Raw genomic sequence first — 26,892 nt, 5'->3', positions numbered from 1 at the left:
AGCCGTAGTTAATATGTTAAAAAGCTGATGTTGTGTTCTGCCAGTTCCTTTTACAAGGCCACTAAGCGCCAAGGCTCAGACTGAACTAATTGCAGCCGAAGCGGAGGAGACCAAGGATGTACTTGGGGTAAGAGTGGATTTATTGACCTGATGTCAGCTTCCCTTACATCGTCCTTTACAGTTGTGCTTGCCTCAGTGAGATAGTGTTACAAAGAGCGACGAGTCAATCTTGTGATCAAAATGGAGGTGTCGCGTCAAACGAGGTCTAGTGTATCTGTATCGTGCACTGTTGGTATATCTATTCCTACCACAAAGAAGAAGAAGAAGAAGAAGAAAAGGAGATAGAATTGAGCATCGAACAGAATGATCCAGCCTCTGGACGGTACCGCGACAAACGGCCATGCCGAGCATCCGGGTCTCCTGCCACAATGGCACTCACAGCCCAGAAAGCTGCGGATCATTCACATCGGGGCAGGCGCTACCGGATTATGCGCTGCCTGGAAGATGGAGAGACAATTGACAGACTACGAATTGGTCTGCTACGAAAAGAACGCTGATATAGGTGGCACATGGCTTGAGAGTAAGATTCTGTGTCTCCTGTTCGACTTATGCTAACGAAGGCAAGACAGGTATCCAGGCTGTGCCTGCGATGTGTAAGTGTGGTATGGCTATCACTACAGAAACGCATCGTTGACCTTCAGAAGTCCTGCACACATCTACACCTACACTTTTGAGCCAAATCCAAATTGGTCTTCCTATTATGCAGTCAGTTCTATCAAGCCTGACATCTATCGTGTTTGACCTTTGCTGACTTGATTCCTTAAAGTACGCCCCAGAAATCCAGCAATATTTCGTGAATTTTGCCAAGAAGTACGACTTGATGAAATGGGTGAAACTCCAGCACAGAGTTCTGAGTGCCGTTTGGCAGGAAGATCGGGGCCAATGGGAAGTTACAGTTGAGCACAACGGTGAGACTTTTACGGATTTCTGTGATATCCTTCTCAACGGTTCCGGCTTGCTGAACAAGTGGCGATGTGAGTAGAACCTCGGGCTACCGAGTCATTTTCAGATTTAACATCAGCAGGGCCCAAAATTGAAGGTCTTCATGATTTCGAAGGCCCTTTACTGCATTCAGCAGCCTGGGATGGTATGTTCCTCCCTTCATTGTGTAGAGCAAACCGTGCTAACTTTGATAGCGTCTGTTGACATGAAAGGCAAGAGAGTGGCCGTGCTAGGAACTGGATCATCAGCTATTCAGATCACACCTCAAGTGCAGAAAGGTATGTACTGTGGGAGTAGTGATGCGATGTAATGCTCACGATCTCTAGTGGCAAGTCATCTGAAATGTTTCATGAGGTTAGTCAATGATTCCTTCTTGGTGACCTAACTTGTCCGTAGCTAACAGGACTTAGATCAACAACCTGGATCTCACCACCTATGCAAAGAATGCCAGTTGACCTCGGAGTGGGGAAGCCAAAGGGTGAGGGCTTCGACCACATCGATCCCGAAACCTTGAGAGACTACGACAATGACGACCCAAATATTGCGCAATACTTCTACAAACCACACGAGATCGAAGCACTTCGGACGAATCCAGAGTTGCTGCTCAAGTACAGAAAAACTATTGAGTTTGAGATTGGCAAAGGATTTGAGATTTTCTACAAAGACAGTCCGGCATCTAAGATGGTCAAGGATTACATGGTAATGAGTATGAAAAGCCGATTGGAGAATCATCCAGTGCTCTGCAAAAAATTAATCCCAAGCTGGGATGTAGGCTGCCGGTAAGTATTTCTGGGTAGCAACCAGATACGATTGTCTGGCGAGTTAGACCTGTGCTGACTGTCCGGTAGCCGTCTCACGCCCGGCGATGGTTACCTTGAAGCGTTGATCAAGCCTAATGTGGAACACGTCTTTGACGAGATATCACAAATAACCCCCAAGGGTTTACGGACAGCGGACGGAAACTTCCACGAGGTAGACGTTATCGTTGCTGCTACAGGTTTTGATATGGCCTGGACACCTCATTTCTCGCTCATCGGTCGAGGTGGTGTCAATATCAAGGATAAGTGGTCACCAGTCCCCAACTGTTACCTTGGAATTGCAGCGCCTGGCTTCCCCAACTACATCATCATGAATGGTCCTCGGGGCGCCTTGTGCAATGGTACTGTGCTGCCTTCCTTCGAATCGCAGATCGAATATGGAATTAAAATGGCCAAGAAAATGCAGAGCGATCGCATCAAGGCCATGGATGTGAAAGAGAACATAACGAATATGTTGAACCGACATGTTGACCAATGGCACAAGGGCGGAGTGTGGTCATCTGTAAGTTTCCATTGTTCTTGTGTCAAGCACTACTGACATGTATCACAGGACTGTAAAAGTTGGTACAAGAACAACACCGTGAATGGCAAGATCATGTGCTGGGGTGGTTCGGTATGTGGCTTGTGTTGCCTTGCTACATGAGACTCCTGAAGCTAATAAGAACAGTCTCTTCACTATGTCAAGACGATCAAGACACCACGATGGGAGCATTTCGACATCACATACATGGAAGACGATCCTTGGGCGTTCCTGGGTTCTGGACGAACCAAAGGCGAGGTTGACCAGGATCTCGAGGCAATGACTCCTCATATCAGGCTCTCGGATACGCCATGGGAGGTTGTTTAAGTTGTGTGCGAATTAGACCATACGACTGTGCTTGTCTCAGCAAGTCGTGACTATTGCTGTTGCCTTCTTTTGCTTGTGGACCTTAGCGAATGTTTCTTTCTGGGTGCTATATAGATGAGGCGGAGTTGCGCCAGAGCGGCATCAGCCTAGTATTTACTAGGTCAAAGAGGCTTAAATCATCTGTCTAAATTAGCTTGGCACGTTGGGGTCACCAAAAGCAGCCCTTCGCTTTGGTGTGATTCACAGCGATCTGGGGGGACGCCTTTGGTAACCCCCACGTGCTTGGTTACTCCGCCCGAGTGCTTCGAGTGTATACAATTAGATGAACAGAAACTCGACACAAAATCTGCTGCAACGCAATGCAGTATGTCGCTTGAAATCTGCTGTTGCAAGACTCCTCTCCGTCATACTCGACCGAAGAGGAAGCAGGATGTATTCAGATATATTCAGCTAACTTCGACGGAAAGTGAGCTTCTATAGCGCACTCAGAGAGGGGACGCGTTTCATTTCCGCAATACACTATTCGAATAGCACCTAAAATTGACGATCGATAAGATGCACGAAATTGTGGCGTTATTGCAAAAAGCAATATTGACGTAGCTATTCCATCACTCCAACGAAATGGAGTGCATGAGCAAAACAATTCGAGCACATCATTTAGCCTAAGACTTCGACGTTCGCGGGTCTTCAGTGCAAACTAGTATTCAGACTCAACAACCACTCCAACCTCTAGACCGAAACCTCCTACGCAAGATGTCTTCAGGCAAAAAGGTATTCATCGTCGGCCCAGGATTTATAGGTTGGAATGTACTCGACATCTTGGTTGAACAAGGCTACTCCGTGAGCGCCCTGGTGCGCCGAAACGAGCATGCTGGGGGCATCAAGAAGTCGGGAGCTACGCCTGTAATGGGCTCACTCGAGGACAAGGAGCTCATCACCAAGAACACTGTTGAAAACGACATTGTGTTCCACATCGCTACTGCTGATGATTTACCAAGTGCTGTCGCTATTCTTGATGGTGTCAAACTGAGAGCCGAGCAAGGATTGAGCACTATCTACATCCACACCTCAGGCACCTCAGTTCTAGGTGATGGTACTGAAGGTGGTGAACCAACCGAGAAAGTCTACCATGATAATCGCCGTGAAGAGGTTGACTCTGTATCCGACAATGCACCACATCGACAGATAGACCTTACTATTATCAAGGCCCAAAAAGAGCTTGAGTCAAAAGCGAAGATCGCTATCATGGTTCCACCACTGATATATGGCTGTAAGGCCTGCACAGGTATTGTAGCTATCTTTCGCTAACTTTGTGTGTTCTAGTCAACCCAAAACATCAGAGACTCAGTATCCAGATCCCGACACTTACAAGGTTCGCATTGAAGCACGGCTACGCCGCACATGTGGGTAGTGGGAGACCGATCTGGTCCACTATCCACGTCGTGGATCTGGCACGAGCTTATGTGGTCCTCCTACATCATATGGAGCAGTCCTCGGCTACAACCTTCCTGGATAACCCATACTACTTCTGCGAGAATGGAGACGAAGAGGTCTCGTGGTTGAAGATCGCAACAGTCATCGGTAGTGCATTGCACGAAGCTGGTAAGATAGATGACCCTCAGCCACGAACGATACCGAAAGACCTGTACGGAGATATCTTTGGTGATTTCACTGGTGCTGTTGTCGGTCTCAACTCCAGGAGTCGAGCTGTGAGGCTGAGAGAGCTTGGGTGGACGCCAGTCGAGAAGGATTGGCGTCAGAGCCTCATTGACGACGAACTGCCGGAGATTCTGCGAGAGGATCACCTCAGTTTCAGTGGTTACAAGAGCGCTGTCGCTAGTTGATAAGTGAATTGTATAATATAGTGGCAGCCATTCTCTTTTCGCATTCGAACTGCCCACGTGCTGAAGGAGCGAGCCATGGCAGGCCCACTTTCATCGGCGTTAAACTCGTCCAAGTAAGCCTAACCAGTAGCCGCGTCATTCGCCGAGAACATTTCTTGGTCTCTTGACTCGGCAGGAGGTTGCTTTTTGAATTTTATTTCGATAATCTGTACACTCTCGCAGCGATTGAGTATCATGTCTGTCCTTGCCTTTGACTTGCGCCTGTCGCAACCATCCAATGTTCACGACTGGCGGAGTTCAAGACCATCTCAATGGCCATAGTGGTTTTATCCTTGCGGTCTTTATCGTTGTCTCAGCCCTTGTCATTTTCACCGTCCATGTTCCACTAGCCCGATCTTTTCAGCATGGACTCCTAAGAGTGCTCAAGATATGTCGGGTGATAAGTCAACGCGAGTTTGAGCGCCTTGCTTCAAGGAGACTTCGCTTTCCACTGTCACTTGAGACCGCGCCAGTAATTGGAGTCATCCTTCTTCTTGCGACTACAACCATTGATGGCAGCACTATCAAACTCGGGGTAAAAGGCGACGAGAATGTGAAACCTTACGATGTTCTGGTACTATTCATCTCGCTCGCTTACATCTCAATCGCACTCGATGGTACGGGAGCATTAGAGGCAGTCGCGTTTTGGGTTTCGAAACGTGGTGGAAGCTCCGGCATCAGACTCTTCACCTATCTCTACGTGTTCTTCTTGGGTGTTGGATGCATTGTCGGCAACGATCCACTGATACTCTCGGGTACTCCTTTTCTCGCATATCTGACACATCATACACAGATCGAACCAACAGCATGGGTCTTTAGTGAGTTTATGGCAGCAAACACTGCCTCTGCCGTTCTTGTGTCGTCGAATCCCACCAATATTCTCATTACTGGGAGTTTCGGTCTCAACTTTCTGACTGATTTCACCAAATGGACTGTGTTGCCATCGATCGTACCTGCTCTGCTCAATTACCCAGTATTGCTGGCCATGTTCTGGAAGAAAATTCCTCGAGAAATAGCACCTCTTCAGGACAACCCATGGTCAAAGCTACGAGATCCTACGGGCGCAATCTTCTTCAGCGTGCTCATGGTTGTCACAGTGGTAGTGCTGATCGGAACGAGCTTTGTCCCTAATCATGCCGTTGAAGTGTGGATGGTCACAGCACCTGCAGGCATTCTGGCATTTCTTTTCGACCTTGGTAGTGATTGGTGGCGGCACAAACAGCGTAAGGTCGCTAAAGATCAGGGTCTCTCGGACCAGGCAGCGGAAATGAGGCCAGTCGATCGCTCCCCATCCATAACGTCGGACATACACCAGCGGCACAATGCGCACCCCACACAAGTACATTCGAAAGAAGATTCTACACAAACATGTTCGAAAGGTGAAAACACTCCAGTACTCTCACCATCAGACCACAAAACAGTCCCAACCAGCACAACAGACACCTCACCCACCCTATCCTCCTTCCTCCGCTCCTTCAAGACCCACTTCCCCGGCACATCCCTAACAATCACCCGCCTCCCTCTCCCCCTCCTCCCCTTCGCAATCTGCGAATTCATCCTCGTCCGCGGCCTTTCCCAACGCGGCTGGATAAACGTCTTCGCCCACGGCTTCAGCAACGCCTGCACGACCCCCCTCTCCACAGTCTTCTTCTTCGGCTTCGTCTCCGCCGCATTCCTCTGTCCTCTCGCGGGTACAAACATCGGCGCGACAATCATCCTCGTCGAGATCCTGCGGGATCCTGCTTTCTCGGAATCTCCTGTTGCGAGGGCCGAGCCGAGGATCATGCTTGCTGCGATATATGCCACGGCGCTGGGGAGTAATCTTGGGGCGTTTAGTTATACTTTTGCGGGGAGTTTGGCGGGATTGTTGTGGAGAGCGTTGTTGGCGGATAAGGATATTCGGATTAGTCAGGCGAAGTTTGCGGTGGTGAATTTCTTGCCGTTGGTGGTGCAGACTACGGTTGCTTGTGCGATTATTTATGGGCAGCTTTATTGGTTTGCATAGATTTGGACAGGAAATTGCCTGGCTGTGCAGGCGAAACCTCCTGATCGTATCTTACATAGATATGTTTTGATCTTGCCTCTATTGGTACCATTCGGGTTTGGCAGCTGTGGTCACAGTTTCGCAGCCTGACTTCTAAGGCACGCCCACAAGCGTCTATATCGGTCTAATTCCATTCATCCTGAATCACATTCTGCGCCAGTGAGCCGGCCTCACTGTAGTCAATCCGCACATCAACAAGACTGACCCCTTCAAAGCTCAGTGCTTCATCCATAACACCTCTGAGCTGATCTGCACTTTCGACTCTATATCCTCGAGCACCAAAGCTCTGAGCAAATGTCTTGAAGTCGATACCACCTAACTTCACACCTGAGCTCCTTCCATACTTCATCTCTTCCTGAAATTCGACCATGTTGTAGCTGCTGTCGTTCCAGATGAAGTGAGTGATGTTGCACTTTTGTTGTACAGCAGTCACAAGTTCCATACTGCTGAACATGAAGCCACCATCTCCAGACATGCTGATAACTTTTTGAGTACACGGTGGGTCTTGTGTGAGTGAAGTTGCAATGGCGAACGGAAGACCGACACCAAGCGTTTGCTGTCCGTCCGAGCAGAGAAGTCGTCGAGGCTCGTAGGCGAAGAAATATCTCATCATGTAGATGTAGACTGTACCAACATCGACACAAACGGTAGTATCCTTCGAAAGACGTTTCTGAAGCTCGGTGATGAATGTGAGGGGATGGACCGGATCGCTTGAGTTGAATCTTTGAGTTGTGGGCAAGGACTGCCATCCGTAGTACTGCTTCTTCAGGTCCGCAAGAAAGTCGTTAGAGATATCATGTGTCAAAGACTTCATGTTGTCAGCCAGGAAATTGATGTTTTCTGCCACACTGCCAAGCAACTCGGCCACAGGGTGGTAATACACGCCGTAGTCGGATGGCTGGTAATCGATATGCACTATCCTTCGAGCACCGGATGGATTCCAGATGAAGGCGTCATACTCAACGGGGTCAAAGCCGACTGCGAGAATAAGGTCCGAAGACGCGAGAAGCTTGTCTCCTGCTTGGTTTCTGAAGAGCCCTACTCGTCCATAGAACAAGTGTACCAATTCTTTGGACACAGCACCTGCTGCTTGGAAGGTTTCAATGGTCGGGATGGAGAACTTGGACAAAAGATTCCGTACAGCTGAAACCACAATAGGTGCTGAGGATCTGGCGCCCAAGAAGAGAACGGGTGATTTAGCTTTTTGAATCATGTCTAAAACTTTTCCGTACTGCTCGTGATTAGCAATACCCCATCGAGGTGCTGGATATGCTTCAGGAGGGAAAGCCAAGATTTTGCTATTGAGCTTAGAAACGTCCTGTGGCAGATTGATGACAGCGGCGCCTTTCGGAGGAGTTGCTGCTTGTCTGAACGCTGTGAGAATGACCTCAGCTGCTTGATCCTCCACATCAATACCTAGGGCGATCTTGCTTGTAGGCCCGAGGATGTCTAGTGCTTTCATTGACTGATGGGTTCTATGTGTATTCATGTTCCTTGGGACAGAGCCGATTAGTGCCACAACGGGATCACCTTCGGTCGTCGCCGTCACTAGCCCAGTCGCTAGATTTGAGGCACCAGGTCCTGATGTTGCGATACAGACACCTGGTATGCCTGTGATGCGACCATGAGCTGCCGCCATCATGGCGGCATTTTGTTCATGGCGACAAACAATCAGCTTGATCTCTGGATGATCCCTATAGGTATCAGTTGGTCACGAAGTCAATTGGTGAAATCGACGTACGACAAAGTATCGAAGATGGTATCTATCTTCGCTCCAGGTATGCCAAATACCACTCTTACTCCAGCATTGTAAATGCTTTCGACAATGATATGGGAGACTTGCTTTTCAGTCATGTTGACTCGAGTTTTTCCGTGTGATTACCCACGATCAACTAGACCTGTGGGAAGATCAAACAGTTTATATCCGGAACCTGGTAAGACCTCAACTCGATTGTAACCACACCACACATGTATCATTGCAGTACGGTAAGCTTATGTGAGAACAACTTTATTGAACTGATGCTGTCTATCACAAAAGCTTAGCTCACTTCGTGGTAGGCGATTGGCGAAGAAATGATCCTGCAAGTGCATCCGGCACTGTCCGCCAAATAGAAAGGCGTTGCGTCATTTTTGTTAGAATTCAAAATCCGCAGGAACGACATGTGGAAGGCGGCTCTGACGGATTTGGTGGTACCACTCCTATGAGGTATTATCCCAACAAGTCATAATCGTGCAGTGAGAGCTCACGATGTTTCATGGTTCACCAATCTAATAGATAAAGGAAAGGAAACAACCAAGGCCACGAAGCAATCCAGAGAACCAGGACAGCTGCGCCACCTCCTATACTTCACCTCAAGACAACCACGTGATAGAACCTATCAATATGACTGTCGAGCCTAATCACATCTACCAGTATTCACTGATTAATGCCTTGATGGCAGGTGTAGCTGATACTGGTATCAAAGTATCCGATTTCACGACCAAAGGTAACCTGGGGATCGGTACCTTCACCAAAATACAAGGAGAGCTGGTCCTGCTTGAGGATCAAGTTTATCAGCTTCAAGCTTCCGGGGATGTGCGGGTTGCCGAACCAGAAGAACAATTACCATATGCAGTAGCGACGAAGTTTGTTCCACAACGGACCGTCCAAGCTGTTTTCAAGAATAAAGACGACCTCGATAGAGTGCTAGATGAATTCGACAACCACGCAGCTAATCTGTTTATGAGCTATCGGATTGATGGTACCTTCTCATATCTAAAGGCCCGAACAGTCAGGGGACAAGAATACGAAAACCAACCATTAGCGGAACTAGGTAGCAAGCAGGCCGTTCAAGAGTATGAGAACGTCGAAGCTACGGTTGTTGGTTTCCGAACACCCTCTGCATGGCAAGGATTCATGGTAGCAGGCGAGCATATGCACTTCATTAGCAAGGACAAGAAGGCTGGAGGTCACATATTAGAGATGATCTCGAAAGGTGAGGTCAATGTGGGTGTCGCCGTGGTACACAATGTGCACATCGAGCTGCCTACCAGTGAAAAATTCAATGTCGCAAAGATGCAAACTGACAGTGCTGGGATTGGTGGTATAGAAGGTTAATAAAAGAGACACTGACTCCGCAAATGCAACTCGCGCAGACTAGGACTCGCATCCACCTCGTCGAAGTCACACGCGCACCTCTATCAATAGTCCGGGCCTCTTTGAGGTAGCCGGCCTCGATCTTGTCAGTCATCGGCCTATTCACGCCCTTCACAAGTGCAATCACAGGTGCTCAAAGCACCATAAGCAAACTTGGCGTCCATGCAATGTGTGTTGTGTAAACCTGCCTTCTTCGGTGAGAAATAATGTCCAGAATTCTATGACCGACTAGTGGTGACTGGATTCACAGTTTTGCTACCCCAAAGCCATCACGTCTTTCCACCCCGAGCATTCCCTTCTCGATCTCTTGCAAATTCCTAGCACCACAAAGCGCCATGGTTCGAGTGAGTTCTCGCTCAAGCACATCTAGCACCATCTCCACACCTTTCTGTCCATCATAAGCCAGTCCCCATAGCGCTGGACGACCGACGAGACAGAAGTCCGCACCTAAGGCAAGAGCTTTGCTGTAAAACGTCAGTCTGGAGCGTTGGTGTAATTCTACCCGGGCACTTACAACACGTCGCTTCCTCTCGTGATCCCGCCATCCATGAGCACTGGGACTCGTCCTTTGGCTACATCCACAATTTCTGGAAGTGCCTCAAGTGTGCTGGCAACGCCATCTAATTGCCGACCACCATGGTTGCTCACCACTATGGCATCAGCACCGTGCTGTATGGCCAACAGAGCATCCTCGGCAGTCATGACGCCCTTGACCACTATTTTCATCTTGTTTGTTTGCTGCTTCATCCATGGAATCGTTTCATGCCATGTCAAGTCCGAAGCATTAAGTAAGCCACGCTTCTTGGCGGCATCCTGTATCTGGGCAGCCTCTTCTCTAGTTAGTGCTTGCAGAAGCTCGCGGTTGAGACTAGGTTTGCTAGATGCTGTGGGGTCGTTATCCTCGAGGTTCGCGAGAGTCAATGGCTTGGGCAAGACAAGTTGTGTTTTCCTTTCGTTGTAGCGATTGCCTAGTACTGGTGTATCGACTGTAACAGCTAGGGCCTTGTACCCAGCCTTTTCTGCGCGTTTGATCAGCCTCGAGGACTTCTCGCGATCTTGTGAGATGTAGATCTGGAACCAGAAACTCGCGTCCGGACCGCCAGCAGCATCTAAAACGTCCTCCAGCTTCGAAGTTGAGTTTGAAGACAGAATCATTAAGGTACCTCGAGCGGCGATAGCTCGAGCAACATCCAACTCACCTTCTCCACCAACGAGTTTCTGCATCGCGCTTGGACTCACACCAACTGGAAAAAGATACTTCCTGCCAAATAATGTGGCGGAGGTATCTATCACACTGACATCGCGGAAAACTCGAGGACGCAGCAGTAGCCTATCGAATGATGATCGATTGCGTTTGATGGTGGTTTGTTCATCCGAGCCAGATACGTAGTAATCCCAGACCTGCTGCTTGAGCTTGGTCTTAGCGATAGCTTCGAAGCCGGCAACAGACAAGGGCCTATCAGACGGCTGCTGACTCGACTGTCCGGTCATCCTGCTGGCCGGACAGATGTATGTGGTCTTGTAGGAGATTTGCAGTTCGGGAAATGCCGAGGTGCTGAAGCTCAAGGCGATGTGATCAGATGGTTCTGTGCATCGATGCTCACGGTTGAGCCATCACTTGCTTGAGGCTGGAGACCAGGCCAGATACACTGACATCATACCCACGAATGCCTTCACCTGATAGTTTTCTATATGAATTTTATTGTCAGTTGTTGAATGCATGTCGTGCTATTCATCGGCGTGGCAAGCGATCGACCGAGGAGGATGATGAGTTTTGCCGCACTGGCAGCCTGCAGTTTCGTTGACACAGCGATAGGCCCCAGATTGCCCCTTCCGAATTCCTTTGAATATCGGATGCTGTCGCCTCGATTCAAGTTCTACAAATTTTGTTCTTGCAGTACATTGTGCTTGTTCCATTCGTCACCGCCCGCGTCCTACGTGAAGGTATCTGAATTGCGTCTCGAAGATTTATTTTCCACAGCGAAAGTATGGGCGCAAGCATGATGCATATTAAAAGCTAGGTGATGTTTAAGCACCGCGGCTGTGCAAGCTTCTCCTCATAAGACCTCCACGATATCAGGGCCCGTGGAGTGAGTCCATTGATGCTGATGATCAACGTATTCCTCCCACTACCGTGGACAACAGCCTCCTTCGTCTGCTTCAATCTTGATATGTTCCATTCTATGTACTGTCACTGACCCGAAGCAAACACTCGCCTCATACCATCTAATAAAATGACAGACGAGTTAATCCGGCCGAACAGGTCGCTGGTTGGTAAGATAGCTATCGTGACTGGAGCTGGAGCTCTCGAGGATGGCATTGGGAACGGACGTGCTGCAGCAATACTAATGGCCGAGGACGGCTGTGCTGTGGTTTGTGCTGACTTGGACCTCAAATCTGCCCAGCGTACTGTGGAGATGATCGAGGCGGAAGGCAAGGGAAGAGCTATCGCAATACAGGTGGACGTCACTCAATTGGCAGATTGCGAGAGACTGGTGCAGAAGACAATCGAGACTTACGGAAGACTTGACATACTGTTCAACTGTGTCGGCATTGGAGGTAATATTCTATGCCTTTGAGATTGAGGTACGGGACTGACTCAAGACAGGCGCTGCTGGTACTGCTGTGGAAGTCGACATGAAAGAATGGGCAAAGGGACTGGAAATCAACGTGACTTCTATGGTAAACGTCGCCAAATATTGCATTCCTGAAATGCGCAAAAACGAAGCAACACGAGGATACAGGGGCAGCATCATCAACATGGCAAGCGTGGCCGGGATGAGAGGAGGGACACCTCACTTGCTATATCCGACGTCAAAGGGAGCGATCGTGAACATGACTCGCGCCATGGCAGCCAACCACGGTCCTGACAAGATCCGTGTCAACTGCGTCTGTCCAGGAATGGTCTACTCTCCTATGATGTATTCACAGGGGATGAGTCCTGAGGCTCGAGAATCTAGAAAGAATCGAAGCCTGTTGAAGACAGAGGGTAGTCCTTGGGATTGTGGTGCGGCAGTCAGGTTTCTGGCTTCTGAAGACTCACGGTGGTTGACTGGAGTGATTCTGCCTGTGGATGCAGGTGCGACTGCAGCTACTGTTACAGATGTGCCTAAAGCTGGACATGTCAATTCCGGTACGTAGAGAGTATAGAGAGCATGCCAGTGTCATTACCCGACTGGAACGTGTATTGACAGTAGAGAATTGCTATCGTAGTCATTCCTTTCGCGGCGCATTCGGCTGAAACCAAGCACAATCCCTACGTAGCCTTGCTGTTCAGTCCAAGCGGGTTCTCTCCGGTTTGCTCTTGACCAGCTGTAGGCTGTTTCAATCTTTCTCCCTCCGCTTCTTGTTGCTTCGCCGGTCCACCTTCTTTGTTCCCGAAGCCCAAGCCGAACTGATCACCAAAGGCCTCTCCTCCTTTCATGACACCTCCGACTAAAGGATCGACGATTCCGCCCACTGGCTTTGCGACTGTTTCCAGACCTTTACCGGTGTACTTTCCAACAGGATTCAGTTTGCCCTCCACCCACTCTCCTGCATTATTGCCCATATTTTCAGGTTTGGTATACCAGCCTGCGTACCTGTCAGTTGTAGCTCGCGACATGTTGGATGGCCATACTACCACCGCCCTCTTTTGACTGGGCCTGTGTCTCGTCCTGTTTCTGTTCCTGATTCTCGGCCATGTCGCTCGTTGCTTGATTGCTCTTGTCTTCGAGGTTGATGCGATTCTCTGTCTCTTCAGTCATTTGTTCAGCAAGCGGCGCGTGCAGGAACCAAAGCAATCACACAAATTCAGCGCAGGGAAGACATCATAACGACTCGTGTGCAACGCTGTGCTACACGCCCGGGATCACAAGGTGATCGATCAGGTTTTGACCTGGTGCCTGTGACGTCGAACCTGGCAGGGATCTTGTGCTCAGCTGTCGACCGTCTCGCAAGCCGATCAACATGTTCGTGCAAGTATCACATGCGCTCGAAACCATCAATTTGAACAGCTCATTGTATGAGTCTGCGGCTGTCCACAGTAGAGACCGAGATAAAAGTCATCAGCTGCCAGTTACTCAAAGATGAAAGTGCTGGGTAGAGACGTGTGAGATGGCATAAATTCAATCTACGGTGGGCGTGTGAATCCTAACACGAAATTCTTATTCAGGAAGATCCAGGTTTCGGTCCACGTCTTTTTCACACTCTGGTCCAACATGTAAAACAGTCCAATATGCCCTGTATCGATATAGTTTGAAGCGCTCAAAATGCAGTGTCAGAAGAGATTGGTTATGGGTATCGTGTTTGTTTTATACTGAGGCGGCTGGAACGGACGACATGGATTGGCTCGACTGCCATCCGTCCCTCGTGACTATCTCTAACGCGAACAGTGCCAGTGAGGTAGAACAGTCGATCTTGCCGGATGATACCTGCTCGTTTTGTTGCTTATGCTTCTGCGAATTCCTCCTGGTGCTCACTATGAGCAGCACAAACTGTTTCCCATTAACTTCAGAGGCTATGCAATTTTCAACAAACTGCAGCTCAGTCGGGACGGTAACACTATCGAGTCGAAGGCCTCAAAGATATAGATTAACTCGCCGCTCTCGCTTTTCACCTTCCTCGGCATTTTTCGTTTCATTCCAGCTATTGTTATCGCGAGATTGACTGAAGAGATGTTTCAACCACCAGAAGAGGTATTGGTCCAAGATGTGTAATAACGGCAGGACTTTGTCGCTAGTCCTTGCATGCTAACTTAACAGAAGACTCGAAGTTCAGACCCGATATTCCGCAATTACTGCCAACCAAATCACCTCCTCGAATAACGTCCTGCTTAGCTCAACAGATAGGATTTCTTCTCCTCATGGACAGCAGTGCACTAATATCATAAACTGTTGCTCAAGCCAATTCGAAAGTCAACCTCGATGACAAGATGACCACTACTCTGAGTCCTCCAGCCCTATCATCAGAATCAAGTGCTCCAATCTCGTGGGATGTGGTCGGAGAAGCACCTACTTCCCAACACATAGCCCAAGAAGTGCGCTAACTCTCAAACCAGCAGTGACGGTCAGCAAATATGTCGCTTGCTGTTTTACGATGAGTAGGCATTGTGGACAACGAAGACGGCCACATCGAACAGCGTGAGCAGCAACAAAGACGTCAGAGGATACGTCCATGTCCAGTGCCATAGATATACACATTTTTACACCTGCTTACTCTCACAACGGATAGTACCGTGCCTCTAGTCATGATGACGCTGACCACCTGCCAGTGCCGAGACCGGATTTTATGTGCTTGAAGTGCAGGTGAGAGTTGTGATCGACTTGTTATCCGTCAGTAGGCAATCCTGGAGGACGAGTCATCGCGTATGGGCAGAGACGTTGACGACAGAATCGGTACCCGTTTGCTGAACTTGCCCACGCAGATACAAACGACGATTCGCCACAACTTTGGGACTATTTTAACTGCCCAATGTGCATGTCCTTCTTCAGATTTCCTACATACTACGAGACTGTTATACCTATTAATACTAATCATAAATTACTACCTATACGTATCAGCGACCATGAAGACCTCTCACCTCATCTGTGGAGCGATCTTCACGGCTACCATTACGGTGGTTGCCTTGCCAGCAGCAGAAGAATACACTTCTCAGCATGTCCTTGGTTGTTCTGGCGGGGAAGGCATCCAGAGACTCAAATTCACAGGCGGCGACAAACTTTACGACATGTTCGTACCAGCAACCTCCACTTCCTATACCATTGCAGGTTCCACACCAGATACAAAATGTGTGGACAATTCTGCTCTGGGAGGCCCATGCGTGAGCTGTGATGTGCACGTAGATTACGTTCAGTTAATGTCAGACGGCCAGTGTGAGATCACAATCACTAAGGACGACGGCAGCAGAATTGAACACTATGATTTGTATGGTACACAACGACTCGGCTTTGGTACTCCTGGCCGTCCTGTCAAGATCAGTTGCGCTCCATACGAAGAAAAACGCAGCTACAACCATGTTGACGAGGCTGCTGACAAGGCTACTGAGTGCATGATCCCAGATGATTCGAACGTGACTTTCACTTCTGGTAGCTCGACTTATCTCTTACCGGTGCCTCCGAACAAGAGCTCCCTAAATTTGGGTGATGGTGGCGCTTCGCCTTGCACGGGTCCTTTGGAAATTGAACCCTCTCGGTGCTCGCTCTGCGACTTTGTCGCCGACAGTATCCAAGTTACGGAGTCAGCCGGCATCTGTGCTTTCCACCTCTCAAGCTACAACCACGCTCTTCGTGTCGACCACAAATCTAGTCGTCTAGCACTGACTGCACCTGGCCGGGTCCTGAGCGTCCAGTGTGGTCTCTCCAAGGACGACTTCGTGCCACCTGCCTTGAGCTTCGCCGACCTCCTCGACTCGGACGATTCTGCTCGTGATCCAAAACCCCCTACGGGTGTCGAGACCATTGACAGCGCAAGTCATGGCCGAGCGAAGGTCACAGCACGAATGCTGCCTACGGGCATCCTCGAATCAAGGGTTGTCGATTCTGCAGATACAACATGGTATAATACTGCAATCGCGACACATGATGGGAGCATGTACTTCCTAGCAGCACCCAACGACTCACGGACTCGTTTTCTCGCGGACTTGACCTGTATTCCACTCTCGAGTGGAGACGTCGGACCCGTGCCATGCAATACCATCGGACTGGCGACCAGTGTGAACACGAAAATCAAGACTGGACCATGCGGCTTCGTTACAGAGGGCGGCAATACATATGTCGCACCATATCTGGAACAGTCTACCAACGACAACTCGCAGATGACTCCGAAGATACCATTTAGGAATCCCAGCCAAATTGTCAGTGTGCGCTGTGGATAAAGCCGTTCGAGCAGGAGCTTTGAGTAAGTGGTGTTGGGATGATGGCAAAGGCGCACTCTTCGTTTTCAAGATCGTCGCTACGGTATTGGCACCATGCCCGCAAGGAGTCTAGTCGCATTTCGAGGAACTCCTCGCTTGCTTTCATTCTGGCTGTGCTGCACATCGCGATATTTTAGCTATAACCCTACCTGATACACCTATTGGATATCAATAATGATCATTATCATGGACAATCAAACACATAGTACCATGTCGTGACAAACACCATGCCAAACTCAGCAAGATGTGGTTACCAACCACGCCAGTAGCAGCGCGAATCAGCAGTGGTGAGGAAAGATTGCTATGCAGGCGACGTGTGCCGCTGTGCCGCTGCACATGGAATAGCTTGTCGATAAGAAGCTTCGGAGTGACGGCGCTGGCTGATATGGCGTGAGCTTAAAAGGCTGATTGATGTCATCAATATCGCCTTTTCAATTCATGTCGGCAGTGATTCGAACTGCTACCACTTCAGCACGTCACTGACTCAGTGGGTGGCATTTTTCTTAGAGTTTGAGTAGCCTGAACATCCGAACACAATACATCACGATCATGTCTGGCCTACTTCTCTGCACCAATTCCTTTGGATTTGGTATACGCTTGTCCTTCGACCCTCTCCTCACCAGCCGAGATGCCTTCACGTAGTGAGGCTGCGAAGTCACAGGAGCATAGCCCAGAAGGTGCAAATGGCTCCAGAACTTCCTCCGGTACCTTGAACGAACAGAGAGAGAACCACGAAGAGAATGATCGGAGCAAGCAAGAAGATGATCAAGGTCAGGAAGAGAAAGGACAATCAGGACCACCGCCCCCAGTCGGCTTCTTCGACAAGAGACTTCACGCGACAAGAATCGATGTGGCGAAGAAATATGTGTTGACGAGTAAGCAAAGTGTTTGAAAGGTTGATATTCACAATACTGATCAGGGACAGCAATAATACTGATGGTCTTTATCCTTTGCGTCCTCTCCCTCTATTGGGCAGTGCTATTCCGTGTCGAAGAGAACATGTCCGCACTCACAGCTATAGTGGTCGACTTCGATGGTCAATCGGCTCCTTATCAGAACGTGCAGCCAATAGTTGGACCAGCTCTTACACAAGCTGCTAGGCAGACTAGAATGCCAACAGGGACCATCGGATGGGAAGTGATGAACCCAGCTAGGTTCAATTTCGACCCGATTGCTGTGCGCCAGTACATATATGATGAGCATGCTTGGGTCGCAGTGATAATCAACAACAACGCTACAGCACTCCTTCGGGCCGCTGTACAGACAGGCAACGTCTCATACGATCCGCTTGGTGCGGCTCAGATCGTCTACGTACAGGCCAGAGACGAAACGACATATGCCAACTATATCCTCCCGCAGGTCCAGCAATTCCAGACAATGGTCACGACTATGGTTGGTAGCCAGTGGACTTCTCAGGTGCTCGGCGACGCCTCTCTCAACCCAGCGACTTACAGTACTGTTCCTCAAGCACTGTCACCTGCGATCGGTTTCTCCACGTTCAACCTCCGACCATTTTTGCCGACTACTGCGACGCCAGCAGTCACGATTGGCCTGATCTATCTCATCATTCTAGCATTCTTCAGTTTCGGCTTTTACCTGCCGATTTATTCGCAATTTGTCATTCCGAAGGGTCATCCACCCATGCATTTCTGGGAGTTGATGCTCTGGAGACTGGGGATGGTCATACTCACATATTTCTTCCTCAGCTTGGCATATTCGCTCGTCTCTCTGTCGTTTCAGATTCCATTCTCGAACACCTTTCCACACAACGACGTCACAGTTGCGAATATTCCAAATGCATACGGCAAAGGTACATTCGTGGTATACTGGATGCTCAACTGGACGGGCATGGCAGCCCTCGGTCTCGCTTCCGAGAACGTAACTATGCTAATAGGACAACCGGTAAGCCCCACTTTCACCCCCTAAGCCTGACACGTTTTATTAACCCACCAATCCAGTGGACAGCCCTCTGGCTCATCTTCTGGGTCATCACTAACGTCAGCACATCCTTTTACGCCATCCCCCTCGAGCCCGGCTTCTTCAAATGGGGCTACGCCTGGCCCCTCCACAACATCGTCGAAGCTTCCCGGACCATTCTCTTCGACACTCACAGCAGAATCGGCTTGAATTTTGGAGTTCTGTTTGCCTGGGTCGGGATTAATATTATTGTCTTTTTCCCGGCTGCGGTGTTCTTTAGGTGGAAGAATACCAAGGAGCAGATGAAGCAGGTGCCGAGGAGTAATTTGCAATGGTTGCTGGATGGGTAGATTGGTGGTGGTGGATATGTAGTCGAGGAAGAGTGTGTAGAATATAGTGTTTAGGATTTTATGGTATTCTCTGTTTGGTGCTGCATCGTAGCCAGATCACTTCGTACAGTGGCCAGTAATTAAACCCACATTTATGGTTTACATCTTAGAATAGTGATGCAAAAAGGAAGCCACGTATTCGGCAAGGATTTCTGCCTACGTTAATGGTCCCTGCATTAGATCTTACCAGGGTTTTGCAGATTATTGCACAACCCCGAAAATATACCGCTCCAAAAGGCGCAAACTCACAAGGGAGCAGAGTAGCTAACAATGCAGCTGCGTTTTAGCATTCTATCACCGAGCATACTCCCTGAATGGATACTAGGCAAATTCGCGATCTATAGACTAACAACACTCACACTCAACACACCCCCCGCCCCAATCAACTCCCTCACAACATCCTGCCCAACCCCCCCATCCACATTCAGGATCATCAACGCCTCCTTCTGTCCCTCCCTCATCTTCTGCCCATCCGCCTCTCCACCACTCAAACTCGGCGTATGCACACCACTCCCCGGCAGGAACTTATTATCGCCCGGAAACGACGCAGGTGCCACAGACATGTAATTGATGTTCACGCCCTCTCGACCTAATATCGAGCCAACGACACCGATTTTGCCCGGTGCGTCGTAGTTATGGCAGATGAGGAGGGTAGCACCATCGGCAGGGACGAACGATGTACTGAAGCGGTCGAGGCGGGAGATGAACGGGCGGTTATCGGAGATGTACCCTGAGATGATGTGTTGGCTCTTACTGCCTTTGCTCGCGAGGTCTTCGGCCGCGATGCGCGTGACGCTGTTGGGACGGCTGGGTGGGCGTGCGACGAGTGTTACCAGGGAGCTGTATGGTGAAGGGCCAGAGGGATCACGGGATTTCTGCTCGTTGACGAAGATGCCGCGTTCTTTGGCGAGGGCTTCGGCATTGACGATGTTGATGTTCAGGCCGGCAGAGTCGCTGATGGGGCTCAGGAGGCCTTTGATTAGGGCGGCGAAGAGGGGTTTGGTCGAGGACATGGAGGCCAGGTCGCCTTCGTAGATGAGGTCGAAGTGGTTGCGGAAGGGGGAGGTGGTGGTGGAGGAAGAGGTGAAGTGTTGCATGTAGATGCTCCCGATCTTTTCGACGAGTTTGACAAAGGGTTGGAGAGTTTTGTATTCGGCAGGTAGGATGATTGGTGCGTTGACTGCGGAGCGTGGGAGGGCGCCGCTTAGGATGTCGAGGACTTGCTCGCAGACGTCGATGGAGACGTTTTCTTGAGCTTCGACTGTGCTGGCGCCGAGATGGGGAGTTGCGACACAGCGTGGATGTGCTACCAGTTTTGCGGCTGTGCTTTCAGCGTCTTTGGTTGGTGGTTCGGAGGAGAATACGTCTATTGCAGCTCCTGCGAGGTGGCCGCTGTTGAGTGCATCCAGGAGAGCGATTTCGTCTATGATACCGCCTCTGGCCACGTTGAGAATGCGAGCTCCGGGCTTCATGAGGTTGATCTCGTTCGTCGACATCATTCCTTTGGTAGAGGCTAGCATAGGTGTATGTATCGTGAGAAAGTCGACGAGAGGAAGTAACTCTTGCAGTGTTGGGACTAGTGTAACGTTGTTCGCGGCAGCGACTTGAGGAGAAGCATAAGGATCGCTGGCTGTAACGTTCATGCCTAAACCTCGAGCCATACGAGCAACAATCAGACCGACTGGGACAATCAGTACAGGTCATGCTTCTCAGGAAATGTATAAATACCTTTGCCTAGGCCAATGATGCCCAAGGTCTTGCCTTTGACCTCGACACCAACAAGACGACTTCGCTCCCACTTGCCAGCCTTTGTGCTTGCACATCCGTCTGGGATATTTCGCGCCATCGACATAAGGAGGGCAATAGTGTGCTCGGCTGCTGCTTGTATGTTGCCTTGAGGACTGTTGACAACGACGATGCCTAGCTTCGTGGCGGCTGGTACAGAAACATTGTCCACTATTCCAAGTGTTAGCTCGAACACTGGACAGAATGTACTCGGCCGTGCTATCTTATAACAGGAGCTGGTACGGGCTTCCCAAACAACTCACCTCCTACGCCTGCCCGTGCCACAACCTTGAGCTTCTTGCCAGCTTGTAACAAGGCTTCAGTGACCTTGGTCTCTGACCTGACGAGTAGGGCGTCATATTCTGGTATGATTTCGATGAGTTGTTCTGGAGTCAACCCTTTCTTCTCGTCAACATCGAGAGTTTTCCGAAGCAGTGCTAAACCGTCAGGAGAAAGCTTCTCAGGTACAAGGACCTTAGGTCGGACCTCTGTCCCGTTAGTACCGTTCATCGTGAATCAGCCACAGTGGAGGAATAAGGAGATGCCGAAAATGGTAAGTTGCAAGGTAGACTCAAAATTGGGCGATATTGGTAACGGAAGCACAGCTTGTAAATTAGTTGGACAAATAATATGACTGCCAGTCGTGCGATTTTCTTTTTTTTACACGATCGAATGCTAGACAGGTAAAATGACTGGTTGTGGTCCTTCACGTGGTTCCCCGCCTCACCAATCGAGCCACAATGGACTCCGTGGTCGGCTCTCAAGCATCCCGCACGAAACTCCCAGACCAGAATCCGGGGACTCCACAATGTAAAATAATAGTATGTGAGGGCTCGACCTGCTGAAACATAATAACAATTTTTGTTCGGACTCCAGATTCGCCATACTGCATGGTGCCATGACTGTTTCCTATTTAAAAAGACATAGACGACTCGAAAAGTTGTCGAAGCTGATTCCTTTCCTCGTTGACCTCCTCGGATAAGCTTGGTGCAAGCATCAGCACTCGCTTCTGAGGAATGGTGCCCTCGACCAGGTCGTCAATGTGGCTGTCCTTGAAGCCGAGAGCTTTGAGACCTCGAGGTTGGTCGCCAAGCTTGACCAGGAATTCGGCTAGAGCCTCACCTAGGACTTCGCCTGCGCTCTCTTTCTTGACCTGTGAAATGTCTACACCAAAAGCCTCGGCGGCAGCCAAATGACGATCTGGATTGCTCGCTCCAGTAAATCTGAATACGGCAGGTGCGGTAACTGCAACACTAACACCGTGAGGAATGATGTTGTTGTCTGTGACATACCCAGAATGTTTGTAGCCTGGGTTTTGGCTACTGATGGGGTAACTCATACCGTGGCAGAGATGGACGCCTGCGTTACCAAAGCCAACACCTCTGTATTTCCTGTTAGCATAGAATCCCTTAATGGCAGCGCACTTACGCTAATGTTGCAGCCAGAAGCATTTCGCTCTGCGCCTCAAAGTCATCTGGATCCCTCACAGCTCGAGGTAGGTATTTAACTGTTTGGTGTAGAGCCCTCATCGAGAATATATCTGAGATAGGGTTTGAACCTTGATATGCAGGTCTCTGAATTGGATTTTCAGGACGAGGGCTTCGTTCGTGGTATGGGATCGCAGTCCATGATTCGAGCGAGTGGCACAAAACATCGAGGCCAGAAGAGGCATGCACAGCTGACGGCATAGTTCTGGTATTGATTGGGTCGCATATACCAAGAGTAGGCTTCAAGTTCCTGTGTGCGATGCCAGTCTTTGCCTTCTTTTCAACAAGATCGAAGATCGCAGTCCCGGTCGTCTCGGAACCCGTACCTGCAGTGGTAGGCACAGCCACTAGTGGCTTAAGTCTACCTGGAATAGGTTTGCCTTTGCCAATTGGAGCATTGACGAAGTCCAGAAACTCTGCGTCTGGAAATGAAGTATACAAATTCATCAGCTTGGCTGTATCGATGACCGAGCCTCCACCAACAGCCAGAAAAGCGTCAGGTTGGTAAGGTTTAGCAAAGTCAATGGCATGTTTGATCGTGTAATCCTTTGGTTCCGTTCGACACTCATCATACACGGTATATTCAATTCCTGCTTTTGCCAGGCCCTCGTGAACCTGCTTCATGGCATCAAGCTTCAGAACATTCTTGTCCGTCACCACACAAACTCGCTTTGCACCAAGGTTCTCCATGTCCATGCCGACCTCTTTCGTACAACCAGGGCCGAAACGGATGGAGCTTGCAGCCATCTCGAAGGCATAGTCCTTCTGTCTGGAGTGATCGATAGGGGTCGCTAGGGCTCTTCTAGCAGCTGAGAATGTGCCTGGCGCATGGTGGTGGTTTGGATTCGAGTGACAAGGACATGTAGCAGGATGGCCGAACTGAACAGCTCTTAGCAACGACGTCGAACGTTGTGCCGCTGTGCGAGCGATGCGTATAGCCGGAGCACCAGACATGATGCTCTACGGGATCTGCTCTTGTTTCAACGAAGTCAAGTATTCAGCAGTCGAAGAATGAAGGACGTCTTGCGCTGTCGTGAGTATAGTAACAGGCCTGCAGCGTCGCCCAGGCCCTAGCTTGTTGACCTCCATTCTCTGTGCACCGAGGCTCCTGTGACGAGCTCTCTGCGGGGAGAATGCCTGAAAGGACTGTTAAGAGTATCGGTGCAGGCCCGTAATCACGCCGATGTTTCGAAGGAAAGTCCTGCGAAACCCTAGAGCCCAGGCCGCTAAATGCTAAGCTTTTTAAGCTCAACCATCCCCGCAGATCGATATTGATGTCATGCTCCAAAAACAAAAAGTTGATCCCCGCAATGCACCACCAGTGATGAGTTCGTTGCATGAGCGAACGAACGAATTATTGCTGATGACACAGGATTTCGACCTTGCTCATACATATATATCTGAATGTGGTCCCGACTGACACGACTGCACCAAGTATCAAATATACTACTTCCGCGACAACGACTTTCCATCCAGACCACTTTCCTTCGACAGTACGCAAAGATGGCTCCTGATCATAGCCAATGGAAGCTCAACCATACCATGCTGAGGGTGAAAGACCCCAAGAAGTCGGTAGACTTCTACAAACTACTGGGAATGTCGCAGGTCAATAAGATGGACTTTCCAGACAATAAGTTCTGCTTGTACTTCTTGGGTAGGACTGCCTCTAACCGTACCTGCACTGGTGGCTAACGCATCCACAGCTTATGACGGTCCTGACTCGGCCTCGACAGGCGCACACTGGACCGATAGAGAAGGTGTTATTGAACTAACTCACAACTATGGATCGGAAAACGATGATTCGTTCGTTATCAACAACGGTAACAAAGATCCAGGCAAAGGCTTCGGCCACGTCTGTGTGGTGAGTGATCCCGAGCAAGAAGTTGATGGACAGATCTGACTGGACGTGTTCTAGAGTGTAGACAATATCCAGGCTGCGTGCAAGCGCATCGAAGACGCGGGTTACAAGTTCCAGAAGAAACTCACAGATGGGCGCATGAAGAGCATAGCTTTCGCACTAGACCCAGACAACTACTGGGTCGAGATTATTGGACAAAAGCCAGTCGACGAAACCAAAGATGTCACCAGCACAGAAACCTCCGCCTACCGCATGAACCACACCATGATCCGAGTCAAGGACAATGAAAAGTCCCTCAAATTCTACCAGGACGTTTTCGGCATGAAGCTCATGCGGACGAGTGAACAGAAAGAGGCAGGCTTCACATTATACTTCCTGGGATATCCTGGTAGCTACAAGATCGATGATAACTCTTCAAATGGTGTCAACCCGTTAGCTGGTAAAGAAGGTCTACTCGAGCTGACCTGGAATCATGGAACAGAGAAAGAGTCTGGACAAGTCTATCACAACGGCAACGATGAGCCGCAAGGATTCGGCCATATTTGCGTCTCTGTTGACAACTTGGACGAAGCCTGCAAGTTCATGGACGAGAAGGGTGTGGACTGGAAGAAGAGGCTGACCGATGGCCGTATGAAGAACGTCGCATTTGTGCTAGATCCAGACAACTACTGGATCGAGGTTATCCAGAACGAGAGAATCAAGAAGAGCTCGGACTGGTAGACCAGCTACTGCTCAAGCTAGAATCACATTTTGGCTGACATGCATCATGTCCTGGTTGGTACTTCTGTCGTTGCCCTTACCATCCCGTGCCGTGCCATGTACGATACTATCCCGCATAGAACTGAATTTCCAGACAGGTGATGTTCCATCCGTTTGGTTGAACCGCAGTGCATCCAATGTGCTTGCAAGTCTTAGACATGGCCTCGCTGCTTCGCCATCAACTGCTACTAAGACCACTTCACAATTACGACGTGGATTGGGATGTCCGGCTTCGTCAACAGCTGCAGGACTTCGCTCTGGGATCCGATTTCCTTCTTCGAGTTTATCATCAAGTCACTGAAGTGTCCGCTAGCAATTTTTAGCATTCGACTACCCCGAGAATATCACCTTACGGCGACGACTGGGACGTTATGTGGTTAGGGCATGTGGTAAGGGAACATCGTAATTAGGCTACAGCCATTTACAGTAGCACTTTATTTCGTTCGAACTTTCGTCCACAAACCCGCTGTCTAGCTTGTTCGCAACGAACTCGATCCGCGGTGCCTGTCCTAATGATCAGGCTTGATGCTTTAGCAGCCTAGTGTGAGAAGTACAGACCAGCTTCGAACCATCTGTGGACAGTTTGCCGAGCATATTGTGAAAGATCACTACGGTCTGAATCTAAGGTAAGTCAACAAGAGTGGTAATCGGCCGTGTCGTTTTCGTACGTTAGCTGCTCAGTTCGCAGATCAACACGCGGCCGACCTGAACCGAAGGTCATACCTTCTCTTTGCTGCCTTGACCAGAAGAAGTCTACACGGCGCAAATATTGCACCGCTTTCTTATCCAGCGGCACGACTCTGACTCCGGTGCCAAGAAGACGCTGATTCTGATATCGTTGAGTCAGCCATCGCGCCAACATGAGGATGTATCTCCGCCGTCGTGATGTGCAAGGAGAAGAGAGCTCTTGAGCATGATTTATTGCCCAGATGCCATGGTGCACAGACGCCTGGCTACCATCCTTGGCACCAACATCTCCGTTCCACTATATAAAGCAACAGTCTTGACCACTGAGGTTCGCATCTAATGCGCGAAGCATTAATCGGTCGCGCCTCGATATGGCGGCAGACAAGAAAGTCGTTCTGATTACTGGATGTTCTGACGGCGGGCTGGTAAGTACATATCACCCCGAAACACCTTCACAATACCCACGAGCACAGGGTTCAGCACTTGCCCTTAGCTTCCACAAAACAGGCCACCGAGTCATCGCGACAGCCCGAGACCTATCCAAGCTCTCCGAGACCAAGAATGCCGGTATCGAAGAACTACAACTCGACGTAACCTCAAGCGAATCGATAGCAAAATGTGCAGAGAGCCTCACCAAAATCACTAACGGCCGCTTGGATCTTCTCATCAACAATGCAGGTGGAACTGACAATTTTCCCATGATGGATACCGAGCTGGACCAGATGAAGAAGCTGTTTGACCTGAATACCTTTTCCTTGGTGTCTACCACGCAAGCATTTCTACCTCTTCTCCTGAAGACGCCGAACGCGAAAGTAATTAACCACATCTCCATGGCAGCCTATATTGGTGTTCCCTTTCAAGGCGGCTACAATGCGTCGAAGGCGGCCGCGAATGCGCTTACTGAGACGATGCGCCTAGAGCTCGCACCTTTTGATGTTCAGGTCATAGCTCTGATGACAGGGATGGTCAAGTCTAACATCTTGAACAATCGTGCGCCCAAGAAATTGCCCGAGAAGTCTATCTACAATGTCCTGCCTGGAGGGCTCAAGGCGATGTATGCTGACGGATCACATTTGTGGACGAAGAACACACCTGATGCTCATACTTGGGCTGATCAAATGGTCACGAAGATGTCGCGAGTACGGTGTCCATACATCATTTGGGGTGGAGAAAGTGTCAATGTACTCCGCCTCACGACTCATATGCCTGTAGGCACGTTGGATGGTACACTTAGGAAAATCTCGCAGCTGGACGAAATCGAGAAGGCAGTCAAGAAAAGATGACCAGTAGTTTGTAAGAATTCAAATTTGGTGTGTAGGCTTCTCAGCGATGCTCCTCTGCACCGCTCGCTGAGGTATATCCTGCAAGCATTGTGACAACATCACAGA

The 26,892-nt window shown here is 49.6% G+C and overlaps 14 protein-coding genes across 14 annotated transcripts; 9 read left to right on the top strand and 5 right to left on the bottom strand.

Annotated features, from left to right (window-relative positions):
* Positions 1-363: 363 nt before the first annotated feature.
* Positions 364-2,667, top strand: LTR64_002465 (uncharacterized protein; the record flags this gene model as incomplete). The annotated part of the gene is made up of 9 exons (XM_064896835.1): positions 364-580; positions 837-1,034; positions 1,085-1,147; positions 1,197-1,280; positions 1,329-1,356; positions 1,413-1,781; positions 1,851-2,322; positions 2,371-2,433; positions 2,488-2,667. The coding sequence occupies 9 exons, from the start codon at positions 364-366 to the stop codon at positions 2,665-2,667; spliced, it is 1,674 nt and encodes a 557-aa protein (XP_064755785.1).
* Positions 2,668-3,420: 753 nt separating this feature from the next.
* On the top strand, positions 3,421-4,511 carry LTR64_002464 (uncharacterized protein; the record flags this gene model as incomplete). The annotated part of the gene is made up of 2 exons (XM_064896834.1): positions 3,421-3,937; positions 3,991-4,511. 2 exons carry the CDS (start codon positions 3,421-3,423, stop codon positions 4,509-4,511), a joined length of 1,038 nt encoding a protein of 345 aa, XP_064755784.1.
* A 277-nt stretch (positions 4,512-4,788) lies between these two features.
* LTR64_002463 (uncharacterized protein) lies at positions 4,789-6,555 on the top strand (the record flags this gene model as incomplete). The annotated part of the gene is made up of 1 exon (XM_064896833.1): positions 4,789-6,555. The coding sequence occupies one exon, from the start codon at positions 4,789-4,791 to the stop codon at positions 6,553-6,555; it is 1,767 nt and encodes a 588-aa protein (XP_064755783.1).
* Positions 6,556-6,718: 163 nt separating this feature from the next.
* On the bottom strand, positions 6,719-8,448 carry LTR64_002462 (uncharacterized protein; the record flags this gene model as incomplete). Its single annotated transcript, XM_064896832.1, has 2 exons — positions 6,719-8,288; positions 8,336-8,448. The coding sequence occupies 2 exons, from the start codon at positions 8,446-8,448 to the stop codon at positions 6,719-6,721; spliced, it is 1,683 nt and encodes a 560-aa protein (XP_064755782.1).
* A 114-nt stretch (positions 8,449-8,562) lies between these two features.
* On the top strand, positions 8,563-9,691 carry LTR64_002461 (uncharacterized protein; the record flags this gene model as incomplete). The annotated part of the gene is made up of 2 exons (XM_064896831.1): positions 8,563-8,580; positions 8,870-9,691. The coding sequence occupies 2 exons, from the start codon at positions 8,563-8,565 to the stop codon at positions 9,689-9,691; spliced, it is 840 nt and encodes a 279-aa protein (XP_064755781.1).
* A 283-nt stretch (positions 9,692-9,974) lies between these two features.
* LTR64_002460 (uncharacterized protein) lies at positions 9,975-11,221 on the bottom strand (the record flags this gene model as incomplete). Its single annotated transcript, XM_064896830.1, has 2 exons — positions 9,975-10,194; positions 10,245-11,221. 2 exons carry the CDS (start codon positions 11,219-11,221, stop codon positions 9,975-9,977), a joined length of 1,197 nt encoding a protein of 398 aa, XP_064755780.1.
* A 743-nt stretch (positions 11,222-11,964) lies between these two features.
* LTR64_002459 (uncharacterized protein) lies at positions 11,965-12,871 on the top strand (the record flags this gene model as incomplete). Its single annotated transcript, XM_064896829.1, has 2 exons — positions 11,965-12,289; positions 12,339-12,871. 2 exons carry the CDS (start codon positions 11,965-11,967, stop codon positions 12,869-12,871), a joined length of 858 nt encoding a protein of 285 aa, XP_064755779.1.
* Positions 12,872-12,986: 115 nt separating this feature from the next.
* On the bottom strand, positions 12,987-13,476 carry LTR64_002458 (uncharacterized protein; the record flags this gene model as incomplete). Its single annotated transcript, XM_064896828.1, has 2 exons — positions 12,987-13,303; positions 13,350-13,476. 2 exons carry the CDS (start codon positions 13,474-13,476, stop codon positions 12,987-12,989), a joined length of 444 nt encoding a protein of 147 aa, XP_064755778.1.
* Positions 13,477-15,275: 1,799 nt separating this feature from the next.
* On the top strand, positions 15,276-16,583 carry LTR64_002457 (uncharacterized protein; the record flags this gene model as incomplete). The annotated part of the gene is made up of 1 exon (XM_064896827.1): positions 15,276-16,583. The coding sequence occupies one exon, from the start codon at positions 15,276-15,278 to the stop codon at positions 16,581-16,583; it is 1,308 nt and encodes a 435-aa protein (XP_064755777.1).
* Positions 16,584-17,250: 667 nt separating this feature from the next.
* Positions 17,251-18,889, top strand: LTR64_002456 (uncharacterized protein; the record flags this gene model as incomplete). The annotated part of the gene is made up of 3 exons (XM_064896826.1): positions 17,251-17,497; positions 17,548-18,524; positions 18,581-18,889. 3 exons carry the CDS (start codon positions 17,251-17,253, stop codon positions 18,887-18,889), a joined length of 1,533 nt encoding a protein of 510 aa, XP_064755776.1.
* A 377-nt stretch (positions 18,890-19,266) lies between these two features.
* Positions 19,267-21,223, bottom strand: LTR64_002455 (uncharacterized protein; the record flags this gene model as incomplete). The annotated part of the gene is made up of 3 exons (XM_064896825.1): positions 19,267-20,609; positions 20,657-20,884; positions 20,977-21,223. The coding sequence occupies 3 exons, from the start codon at positions 21,221-21,223 to the stop codon at positions 19,267-19,269; spliced, it is 1,818 nt and encodes a 605-aa protein (XP_064755775.1).
* Positions 21,224-21,626: 403 nt separating this feature from the next.
* LTR64_002454 (uncharacterized protein) lies at positions 21,627-23,154 on the bottom strand (the record flags this gene model as incomplete). The annotated part of the gene is made up of 2 exons (XM_064896824.1): positions 21,627-22,095; positions 22,142-23,154. 2 exons carry the CDS (start codon positions 23,152-23,154, stop codon positions 21,627-21,629), a joined length of 1,482 nt encoding a protein of 493 aa, XP_064755774.1.
* A 549-nt stretch (positions 23,155-23,703) lies between these two features.
* Positions 23,704-24,778, top strand: GLO1 (Lactoylglutathione lyase; the record flags this gene model as incomplete). Its single annotated transcript, XM_064896823.1, has 3 exons — positions 23,704-23,854; positions 23,904-24,061; positions 24,116-24,778. The coding sequence occupies 3 exons, from the start codon at positions 23,704-23,706 to the stop codon at positions 24,776-24,778; spliced, it is 972 nt and encodes a 323-aa protein (XP_064755773.1).
* A 1,097-nt stretch (positions 24,779-25,875) lies between these two features.
* Positions 25,876-26,787, top strand: AYR1 (NADPH-dependent 1-acyl dihydroxyacetone phosphate reductase; the record flags this gene model as incomplete). The annotated part of the gene is made up of 2 exons (XM_064896822.1): positions 25,876-25,929; positions 25,978-26,787. The coding sequence occupies 2 exons, from the start codon at positions 25,876-25,878 to the stop codon at positions 26,785-26,787; spliced, it is 864 nt and encodes a 287-aa protein (XP_064755772.1).
* Positions 26,788-26,892: the final 105 nt, after the last annotated feature.

This window comes from Lithohypha guttulata, assembly GCF_036872675.1.
Source record: "Lithohypha guttulata strain CCFEE 5908 chromosome Unknown scaffold_2, whole genome shotgun sequence".
Classification (NCBI taxonomy): Eukaryota; Fungi; Ascomycota; class Eurotiomycetes; order Chaetothyriales; family Trichomeriaceae; genus Lithohypha; species Lithohypha guttulata.
Note: the sequence above shows the minus strand (reverse complement) of the source record. Positions and strands in the feature narration are given on the sequence as shown.